At 36.7% G+C, this 12,090-nt stretch overlaps 1 protein-coding gene across 1 annotated transcript; it reads right to left on the minus strand.

Annotated features, from left to right (window-relative positions):
• Positions 1-265: 265 nt before the first annotated feature.
• Positions 266-4,752, minus strand: LOC133860742 (G-type lectin S-receptor-like serine/threonine-protein kinase At4g03230). Its single transcript, XM_062296347.1, has 8 exons — positions 3,327-4,752; positions 2,660-3,121; positions 2,099-2,248; positions 1,761-1,972; positions 1,454-1,664; positions 1,087-1,324; positions 831-981; positions 266-744 (listed from the first exon to the last, which is right to left on the minus strand). Exons 1-8 carry the CDS (start codon positions 4,750-4,752, stop codon positions 439-441), a joined length of 3,156 nt encoding a protein of 1,051 aa, XP_062152331.1. The 3' UTR covers positions 266-438.
• Positions 4,753-12,090: the final 7,338 nt, after the last annotated feature.

The raw sequence follows: 12,090 nt of genomic DNA on the forward strand, positions 1-12,090 counted from the left end.
ATATGAGTGTGTTGTGTAAAAGTTGGATAAATTTGTTTGTGTAAATATCATTTATTTGATTTTTGCATGTGAATAACACTACTCAAATCTTCCGCCTACTCAAAATAAAAAATAAAAAATAAAAAAAGAAAGAAAAAAAAGAAAAGAAGAGAAAAGTGGTATGCTTGAATCAAAAGATATTATATTCAAACTTGGACTCGAAAAAGAAGAATATAGTAAAAGAAAACAGAAATTACGGTCATCACCAAATACAGTTAACCATATAGAAGTTTCAAGTAAAGGAATAGATATCGGGAGAAAACTATCATTTGGGTGGAGGGCTAATACAACCTTCTTATTTATAGAAAACCAGCGTTTTGTCCCCTACAACCTTTACTAGCTAGTCAAGTAGAGGACCAGACTTACTAGAACTGGTATATATCATGCATTATATTTCGATCATCTTCCTCCAAAACTACTTGTTGATTCCGTATATGTGTCTGGTCTACTAGAAGAAGTATCTGTACTGCTAGAACAGCCTCTCGGAGTTGGAACAAAAGCTGTCCGTTTTGGAGTTGGAATTGTTGCAGGTTCGCTGTCAAGCATGGTAACCACAGTTGACATGGTGGGGCGGTCATTCGGATCTTCTTGTACGCATAAGAGTCCAATATTTACGCACTTCATGAACTGATCTGCATTGCAAACTTCACGTAGACTCTGGTCCATTAAATCCAACACCTTGTTTTCTACCCACAATCTCCAAGCCTGAGACAATTTTACTATCAGTATTTTTATGGAGTTATTCATTGGTCATCTTACTATAATGACTACAGAAAATTAAACACACTTACATGACTTATAAGGCTCATGGCTAGTTCTGACTGATAAAATCCTGTATTCTTTTTTCCGCATATAATTTCAAGTAGAACCACACCAAAGCTAAAAACATCAGATTTGACTGAAAAAATTCCATTTAGTGCGTATTCTGGAGACATATAGCCACTGCATTATAATGTTTATCAATGAATAAATTAGACACTTGTACATTTTTTGTAAAACATAGAGTTAGGATTGAATCAGCAATTGCATTGTCTACCATAAACTTACTAAGTTCCAACTACTTTTGTGGTGTTTGCTCCGGTTTCTTTGCCTTCAACCATCCTTGCTAAGCCAAAATCAGATATCTTGGAGTTCATCTCCTCATCTAAAAGAATATTGCTGGTTTTCAAATCTCTATGGATGATCCTTAATCTAGAGTCATGATGAAGATAAACAAGCCCACGAGCTATTCCCAAAATGATTTTGAGGCGCATCTCCCAGTCCAAAGACATGCTTAGCTTTTGATCTTACAAGGTTTCCATTTGTCATTCAAGAGAACAATTTTAGCAACAATAATAAATCAACTTTTACTCAAAAAAAAAGATATAGTCTATCAAGCACGATAGGATATTAAAAACTTGGTTTAGAAACCAACCAAATATAAATGAGTCTAAGCTTTTGTTGGGCATGTATTCATAGAGTAAAAGTTTTTCATCTCCTTTTATGCAATATCCCCTAAGCCTAACAAGATTCCTGTGTTGTAATTTTGCAATCAATACCACCTCATTTTTAAATTCTTGAAAGCCTTGTTTTGATACACTTGAGAGCCTCTTTATAGCAATCTCTTGACCTCCTGAAAATGTGCCCTGAAACCAAAATCAACATTATCGATCACAATATTACCACTAACTAGAAACTAGTTTACATGAAGATTAAATACAAATTAATGATGTTGAAATCACCTTGTAAACAGGCCCATAGCCCCCCTCTCCAAGCTTCTTTGCATCTGAGAAGCTATTTGTGGCTATTAGAATGCTTTCTAAATCAAAAAATGGTACATCTATGCCTTTCTCATCTTCTTCTCTAAACTCACCAGAGCCCATCAAGTCTTTGAGGTGTCTTCCACTATCTAATGTGCGAAGTACTCGATTTCTTTCACCACTTCTTCTCTTTTCTGAGTTTAGAAGATATCGATACATATTAGTTACATGATAAGACATGAAAGGATAAATATTTTTATTGTAATTCAAAGGGACAAAACCTCAGACTCTGCATGGTGGGCATTGTGAAAAGCCATTACCTTCTTCCTTGGCCATCTTTCTTCTCCATAGATATACACAAGTAATGGTACATGTGAGAGCAAACACGCTTATAAGAGGTACCATAACACTCAGAGGCAACCGCTTCTTTCTTTTTGAATTCTCTTCTAACCCCCCAGGAAGATCACCTTCTACAAGAAAGAAACAGGACACCCATTGTGTTTGTGAAAGTGAACAAGCTCTAATGGCTAAATCAAAATGATAATAAATAAAATTCAATAGATATATTGTTCATAATCAGTTTTGCAATTATAAGATATATTGTTCATAATCAGTTTTGCAATTATAATATCTATTGTTAAGGCAAGATGATCATGATGTTGCTAATGATGATTTTGAAAATTCTAGGAAACACCTCCTAACTTCTACGTCAAATTAGAGGTGATTATACATAAAGTAAAAGAAAACTTTTTTGAAAGCAAGATATGTACTAAGTTGATCAGGGAAAAATTGCCCTTAGCAAACCATTGCACTGGTCTGGTTCTTTCTTCAATAACAGAGCAATTCTTCCAGAGGTATATATATATGATTAGCATCCTAACCTTGAGTACATTTCAAAGTGGTGCCATTCCAATAGAAGTTTTGCTTGCAAAGGCACCTCCTCTTTCCATCTCTTGTTATACTACAAGTTGAATTTGTCCAGTCCTTGCAGTCTGCGCGTGAAGTACAGGTTGGCTCCAGTGGTGGCTCCCAACTAATCTTTACTTCATTAGCAGTAAACCAGCCGGGTGTATTAAATGGGAGTGTGTAATTGAGCAGCAGAGATCCTCTTGGACTTCTAGCTTCAGGATTTTCTGCATTGTTGACTTGGATGACAAATGTTCCTGCACTTGGATCGATACTGGCTACTCGATAGGTGCCACTAGGTGTCTTGAAGCTAACCTGGCCAGTAAAACTGTTGCAGTAGAAACTGAAGTACATAGGGTCACCACAATTTGGTCTAGTGCTCAGCGGATAGGGGATCAGGTTTGTGCCACAAGGCTCACAATTACTAACGGTTGGTTCTGCAAAAGTAATTAAACAGTAAAAGATGAGCTTGAACCCTTGTAGTATTATGAAGCTATGATTTTAAAAATCCATACAAGCTGATGTGGTTTCTCACTTCCTTTCTAACATCAATGATGATTTTTAATTTCCAAAAGAAATACTTGTTGATGCAATTCAGTTAATGAATTAATCCCAGCATATTCCAATGTGTGAAAGGAGTACCTATAACAGATTTTGCCACGCGGACAGAGAGGTTACGGCCACCGTTTGTGTACTCCTCTTGAAGATTACGAAGATCCCCAATCCAAATGTAGCAGATGTCGGTCTCAGTAGTGGTTGTACTATCACTTCTTAGGTTGCTGTTTTGAGGTACCTCGTATGAATAAGCTTGGCACTGGCTGCTGTTAAGACACTCCTTTTTGCATTCTGTTTCATTTTTTGCAATGAAATTAGAGTCTGGGTTGCTCACTTTCATCATCTTTAAGCTCAAAAACATGTCGCTGTTGTCAAATGATGTCGATTTTCTGGTGCATCCACCCAAAAAATCTCCAGAATCCCAATTCGTCGGGTTAGTAGGCCGGAACCCGGGCAAACATTTGCATACCACCCTATTGTTAATATTGCAGCTGCCGAAATTCCCAAAGGCATTGTAAATGCTACATTGGTCTCCCGGCCCCTTCCATATCAAAGACCAAATTCCCTTGTCCACATCCCACTTCAGGTACTGTAATTCCCCGTTATATTTCATCACTAATCTTGTGTGACTATAATCCGTATAATTCATCACTAAACTTGTGTAGTTATAATCCAGCAGCAGTTGTGGGTACTTGTTATGCTTCACGGTGTTGCTGAAATTTGACAACAAGTAGGCTATGGCAAAGGGTATTTGATCATCTGAGCTCAAGAAGTTGCCTGAAATCCGACTTCTCCAATAATCGGCTTGCTTTTTTAAGATAACATAGTAGCCCTCTCCTTGAAGATATTGCTTAAACGTGAACTGTCCTCTTCCCGGGTCACCATCATGTATCCATGAAGTCAACCTCAGGTTTTCATCCATCTTCATACCTGGAAGAAATGTATCAGTTAGATTATGGAAGCTCTCCCACAGACTCGTCGCCAACTGATCATCATCGGTTAGGACAAGGTTTCCAGAATCCATGAGCTTAACAGTTCGATTTGTAGACGAATGATTCTCAACACCTGTAGTCCAATAAACGTTTCCAGTAGTATCCCATACCTTAAGGTTGCCATCTTCTACAATTCCAAAAGTTCCAATGGAACCTTTTAGTGGGCTGTCTCGGTTGGCAACCCAAACAACTGTTTGTTGATCCTGTTTGTACCATATCCCAACGAACCTTTTGTGGCTACTCTGGCTGGAGCTTCTGATAGGGTTAAAGAATCCCAGTTCAAAAGTTTCTCCAATGGAGACAAGGGTTCCTCCATCGCTAGTAATCCACTCGCCCTGCTTTAAAGTGTCTCTAGCATAGCAACCCACACGACAGGAACACAACAAGAGTATGTACAAGGGAAAGATCATGCAAGACAGCAAGCAATTACTTGCAGACAATATGCAGTTGATTTTTCTTCTATGGCTTACCATTTCGAATAAAGCAAGCAGGTAGCCAATGTAATCGAATTTGTCTATCATTTCAAGCACTGTACTGATCAGGATGCTTCTAATCTAAATAAAAAAAATTGAGTTAAATTGGAATTATAAAAAATGTGACGGCGACACCATGAGTTTGAACAAATGGATGGTTTGAAAAGTGAAAACTGTTAGAGGAGAGAGACATGTGACCCCACCATCAAGACTTTGCAACACCTAGCAATAATACTCATGGACTTTGTGAAAGAAAAGAAGGCAAATCCGTGAATAAAAAGAGGAGAGAGACATGTGACTCCACCATCAAGACTTTGCAATATATAGCTTTAGATATAATCATCACTTCTAATGTATAGCTTTAGATATAATCATCACTCATCACTTTATAGCTTTAGATATAATCATCACTTCCAATGTATAGATATAATCATCACTTCTAATGTATAGCTTTAGATATAATCATCACTCATCACTTTATAGCTTTAGATATAATCATCACTTCCAATGTATAGCTTTAGATATATACTTTTCCTGTAATTAAGCATTGATGTTTTCCTGTACAAACTCTTATAAATACAGAATTGAGTGTCCAAAACTCAGCAAGAAAGTTCAACCAAAATCTTCAAACTTGTTTTAAATTTTTCAAAAACATCTTTCCCCATCCCAACCAATTGCCGGAACACCACGAGTTTGAACAAATGGATGGTTTGAAAACATCTTTCCCCATTCCAACCAACCCGGAAACCCCATTGCACGGCAACAGGGTATAACTGAAAATTTGTTCAAAGGGAGGGGCAATGCCTCAGAAGAGTTGGGTCTTCCTTCCTCCTTTGTTCACTCATTTTCATTAACAATTTTCAGAGTCTTCCCCCAATTCCACGGCGGAGTGTGGAAAGAGGATACATGATATACAGGGAGTGTGGAAAGAGGATAAATGATTCAAAAGGAAGGGGCATTGCCTCATAAGATTCGCTTGTAGATGCATCATTTTATTACACAATCCAAAATGACTTTTTAAATACGGTTCATTTGATTATTTATTCTTTTTTTTTTATACCCATTTAATTTTGTTTTTCTTTTTTAAAATTTTTCTCCATTTTTTAACCAAAAGAACAATATCACAGCGAGCACTAATCCAAATAGTAGCATTTAATCAACACAACCATGTTGAATATGCTGAGAAAATCTTAAAAAATAATGGAATTGTATTTGAATTGCAAATATAGAAATCATTAGTTGAACGTTTGAAACATGATCTTGAAGAAAATTCATGCAGTGGAACGAAATAGAGAAACTTGGTTTTTAATTCGAGCCAATCCGACACTTGAACTCTAGGCTCAAATTAAATTGGGTTTTGACGGCAGGTTTTGCTGGAGCACTTTGTAAAGATATAGTACATACTAGAGAGAGGAACTGAAATCCTCTCCACTCAACTGGAGAGGATCCTGTTGCCTAGGTCCTTGCATAAGATTATAGCAAATCTGACACGAAAATGAGGAAGAGAGGGTCTAGGATAGGAGAGAGAGTTTGAGTGAGGAAAATCGAAAAAAGATTGCCAAAAAAATCCTCACATAATATTATAGTAAATGTGACGAAAATGAGGAAGAGAGGGTCTACGATGGGATAGGAGAGAGTTTGAGAGAGGAAAATCGAGAAGAAATTGCCAAAAAAGTCGCTGGATAAGATTATAGCAAATGTGACACGAAAATGAGGAAGAGAGGGTCTAGGATAGGAGAGAGAGTTTGAGTGAGGAAAATGGAGAAGAGATTGCCAAAAAAGTCATTGCAAAAAATCATCTCCCATAGTTGTGGTTAAAATAACTACTGAAAAGTACTAATATCTACTTTAACTACTCATTTTCTTAAAAACACTCTAACAATATTATCTATTCTACTCTTTATTTTATTTAAATATTATTTTTTAATTTTTTTTTATTGTTTTATTTTCTTTCTCTCCCTCTTCCGTCCTCATCCCCAACCAAACCAGCCTTACCCACCCACACCCAAGACCCAAAACCGGTGCGATCGATGGTGGCTTCTCGAGCAGCATGTGCTGCTTCTTCTGGGCGACAAGAATGGCCCAACGCACATGGAGGCTGGTAGGCAGGGGCACGTAGATGGTGTTGACATCTGGGTCGTCAAGGACGGCCTCGTTCGGCGCCGGAGGTTTGGGAGGCTCGGTTGAACCTCGGCGTCGGCACAGAGAGAGGTGACCGCCGAGATAGGAGGCAGATCTTGCTCTCGTCTTCTTTGATGGGCAAGAGAGAGGAGTGAGAGAAAGAGGAAAAAAAAAAAAGAAGATATGTGAACAGTTAGTGTTGGCAAAATGGGTTTGTGGGTCGACCCGTTTACGACCTGTAAGGACCCGCGACCTGTTTAAGCTAGATTCAAACACGACCCGTTTATGTTAATAGGTTAGAGCTCCAAACGCGACACAGCACGGTAATTTCATAGGCCACATGACACGACCCGTGAAACCCATGTAATATAATGGGTCGTATCGGGTCGAAACGACCCGACACGACACGTTTAGTTAACAGACAAATGTCTACCTTTCTTTAGTTATCTTTCTCTTCTTCTCATCTATCTTAGCCCACCCTCCTTCCCCTTCACGTCTATTGTCACCCTTTCTCTTTTGTTCTCTGTTTATATCACTGTATCTACTATCATCCCTCCCTCTAACATATGCGAACTTTTTCTGTTCCTTTCACCCAATGTTGTCTCTCCTTTCTGCAAACTGTCCTTTCTCTCATTGAAGCATTCTGTCAAACACCTTAGCCTCAAGATCCTCTCCTCTCTTTTCTGCCTTAATCTTATTTTCTAATATGGCCAACGACATTTCAATTCCCACATCGTTGTCGCTTTCCCTTTCAAAAAAAAAAAAAATCGCACATTTTCTCAAACACAGCAGTTCCACAACCATGGTCGTTGCCGCACCTTTTTTTTAAAAAAGGTCACTGGTCCTTCTTTGTTCTTTTGTCCTTCTCTTTATTCTTCTAGAAAACTCTCCCTCTCCCTCTCCCTCTCCCTCTCACCGAATCTGTCGTCTTCTCTTTCCTCTTTTTTTTTTTTCCCCGTCTCTGACTCTACCTAATCGACTAATAATCTCATTTCCTTTAAAAAAAATAAAAAATAAAAACATAATCGTGTCTGGCGATGACACGACCCGTTAGACCGAACTAAAGGTCGACCTGTTTATGACCCAAACCCGTTTAAGGTAAACTCAAATTCGTTAATTTTGTGTCGTGTTCATATCGAATTGTCGAGTCGTGTTAAAATTGCCAGCCTTATAAATAGTGAATAGGCATCTGTTCATGTTTCTAAAATAAATGTTAAAGTAGAGCATATGCCGGAGATGCTCTAAGATTATAGCAAATCTCACACGAAAATGAGGAAGAGAGGGTCTAGGATAGGAGAAAGAGTTTGAGTAAGAAAAATTGAGAAGAGATTGCCAAAAAAGTCCTTCCATAAGATTATTGCAAATCTTATACGAAAATGAGGAAGAGAGGGTCTAGGATAGGAGAGAGAGTTTAAGTGAGGAAAATCAAGAAAAGATTGCCAAAAAAGTGGATGGATGTAGATTTATCAGATGATTAAAGGTGCATGGTAGTGGCATGCAGCAGATTGAAGTGACAACAAAACGACAGGTGGCAAGATGTCTATCTATTGAATTCTAAACAAAATGAGAAGTATGTGGCATGAGGAAGAGCACCAGTTGATCTAAGAGATGAATGATAAGTGTGATTGTGGAAAAAAAAAATGAGTACGTGCTGGAGTTGGTAGAGGAAACTATAGGAGTTTGGGAGAGTGTGGTATTGTGCAAATATCTACTTAAAGAAATAGATAAATATTTGTAACTGTTGGTACAGTTTCCGGTATAGTGACGTGTCGCCTGAAGATTCGCTGTTGATTTCTACCGAATACCTCAACCCTGCAAAAAGGAACAAACAACTCGTCGGGGGTGCCGACCACGCCCACTCCGATGCCTAAGTCAGTCTAAAAAGTTTTCTGCAGAGTATTCTGAATATTAATCTCAGGAGCTTAGAGAATTCGTCTGTTTATACCTGATGTGACGGTCTTTATTTATAGGCCGGACCTTCTTGACACCTAATTGGATTAGGAGTTTGAGTCCTAGCCTGGTTGAACTTTAACTATATCCTCAGGGAATTCGAGTAGGAGTGTGAAGTCCGTAGTTGATCGCGTTTGTACTTCTTTAAACTTGATTCCATGTCAATAACCATTTTATCCCATAAATTATGGATCTGTAGTTTATCCCTGATCTTCTGGGATTCTATCTTTATCTCACTTTAAGACGGACGTGGCGCATGGCACCTTTTAGGAGTCTGTAGCACATTTCAGCTAACCTCCGAGGCGATGATATCCGAGACGTGTTCGCTCCGACCTGGAGATCTCGGGATATATCTGTACCACAACGGGGCTATGTAAGTCCGAGATGTTGACACATCCGATAGATATCACCCCGAGGATATATCACACCGACTCGATATCATACCGAGACGTTATTACTCCGAGACACAAATATCCGAGATATGCTCGCTCCATTCAGACTAGGAGATCTCGGGATGTTCCATATACCGTAACCTGGAGTGTTAGGACCGAGATGTCGTTTTGCCTCCAAGATGTATTTGTACCGAGATGTCGTTATACCTCCGAGATCTATTTATACCTAGGCAATCTTTTCTTCGCTGGACGAAATAAATGTCCGAGACATAGATCCGAGATGTTTCTGAGTCCACGTGTCTCTAGGGTTAATTTTATCCCTAACAGTAACATTTTACTCACAATTGCACAAGATCAAAATAATAGTATAGTATGCAGATTAATATGAAATCATTCCCACGAGGATTTGTAAATTATGTTTAAAGAGATTTTCCTAAGTAAAGATCTTGAAAGAGATGAAATAAAATATTAAATTGAAATATTAAGAAGAAAATGTAAGGTTTTGATATCCACCGCTAATCAGACTCACATAAGATTCGCAATATGCACAATACTACAATCATAACATGATGCTTAATGTTTACCAGCCACAAGGGAATGGTCTCTTCTCCTAAAGCGCTATTGATTTTCCTAAGCAACATGTTAGGCATGGTATCTACTCTAGATCTTTTCCTCTTTGAAGGATTTAGCATGGTATCTACTAAGTTGTTCTTCAAGAAAGCATAAATCTATGAAAATCGGTAAACATACTTACATTGGAACATGATATCTATTTCTGTTGTCTTTATGTCGATTAATCCAAGAACCTGTGACGGGGTTCTTTCGTTACTCTATTATGCCCATGGCTCGGTCAACAAAATTGACATAAATAACAAATCCATACCATAAGCATATATATGCTAGTCAACATAAACATGCGAAGAATTCAAGAAACTATAATTAATCAAGTTAAGCATCAATATATGAATTATAGCAAGGCAAATTGAAACCTTAGAGAGACATGATTAGGGCTTCAATCAAATCTCAACAAAATTAATTAACTACAACTAATTCAGATTAAAAATATATACATACAAAAAATAAATAAAGGAAGAAAGAAAAACCAAAATCCTTCTTGAAGTAACCTTTGATCCTTTCCAAAGCTTGTGTCTTTTTTCAATGTTTAGAGGCCTATCTATAGGGATTTAGAGAATCCTACAAGCCCTAGTAATCTTAGAAAATTCGGAAGTCAATCTCGTCCAAGTATGAGACTGAAAATCCAATCGAAGAATGAAAAAAAAATTTAAATTCGTTCAGATTTGCGGTCTTTTATTGTGGAGAAATTTTGGCATAGTAAATGTTCGAATTAAGAAAAACCTATTTCATACATATTTGTTTATTTGTTTATTATCTTTCCAAATCAGTTAATTTCATAGCAATATGATACTTGATAAGAAAGTTATGATTAAAATATCGAGACATATTCATTCTGAATTTTTTCCAAGAGTAACTAATTTTGCCGAATTCTTTTTTTATTAAATTTAAAATTGATTTGTAGTTAAATCTTTTCAAAAGTGAGTTTGCCGACTTCATTCTAATATTGGAATTTGATGGATTTTCTTCCAAAACCTGTAAAATACAATAAAACACAAAAACAATACAAAACATCAAACTATAACAAAGCTAAGGGATTAATATATGTGAATTAAGAGGCTTGAATGTGTAACATTCAGCACTTATCATTTGGGTCTTGAATTCTAACAAGCAAAGAGAGAATATATATAAAGGTATGTTTTGTTTCACAGAAGAGAGAGATGATTTAGAGAGAGAGCTAGAGAACGGGTTGGAGCAATCGAGTTCATCAAGGTAACTTATATTTCCTTTAGCTTTTAGGTATTTGATTTTGAGGATAAATTTTGGTGATTTCTCTTTGGGTGCTTCTTTAAAACCAATTTGGGGTTGTTGATGTGGATATTTTTGTTGGTTTGATTATCGTTGTTGGATTTTGGTGTTATGGGTTTCGATTGTCTTGACTTTAGTATTATTGGGGGTACTTGAATATGGTTGATGTTTATGGGTTGTTCTCGGGTTTTTTGACCGATTGAATAGGTTGAAGTGAATTTTGATTTGCTTCTCTAAATGATAGGATTCTCAATTTTCGAACCTTTCCCTTCGCGAGGACTCTCAATGGCTTATGCATTTTTATATGCAAAATGGCTAAACCTACTTTATTTACTTTAATTAATAGGTTTCAAAAGGTATCATACATCCTATTATCTATTATTTTACCATATCATTTAAAAATTCTTTTTTTTTTTTTTTTATCCTTCTAATTCTAATATGTTTTTTTAACAATAAGTCATTTTTTATTTTTTATTTTTTTATAATTATTTGCTATAAAGTCAGCAAAATTTTTGTTCTCATATAAGGCAGTTCATGGATATAAGTGTCACCTAAAAATGACAGACATAGATTTTGTCATATAGACATACTCGAAAATAAATTAGCAGGATAAATCAATGGCTTCAAGGGGATTAAACCTTCAATTTAATCACTTTGAGAAGATCAACTTCTAATTCTTGCTTCAAGCAATTGATGTTTTATTCATTGATTTCTTCGTACAACATCTACAACTTTATAGGTGAAAATCAAGCTAAGAGCAGTAGTAGCAGATTCCCAACTATTTTTCCTAATTTAGGGAATCAAACCACTTTTTTTTTCCGTATACAAAAACACCCTCACAACATGTCCCTTTATCTTTTCCTATATATTAAAATAATATTGTTTTTTTTATCTTGTACTCTTTTTTTTTTTTTTTTACACTTTATTCCAGAAGGTGCCATTTCTGGATCGGAGGTGCCATTTCAGAATTTCTCAAGCTCCTTGACCTTCAATTGCAATCAAAACAATAACATAAAAAGAGAACCTCAAAATTACTTGAAAC

The sequence above is a fragment of the Alnus glutinosa genome, chromosome 2, assembly GCF_958979055.1.
Source record: "Alnus glutinosa chromosome 2, dhAlnGlut1.1, whole genome shotgun sequence".
In the NCBI taxonomy this organism is placed as follows: domain Eukaryota; kingdom Viridiplantae; phylum Streptophyta; class Magnoliopsida; order Fagales; family Betulaceae; genus Alnus; species Alnus glutinosa.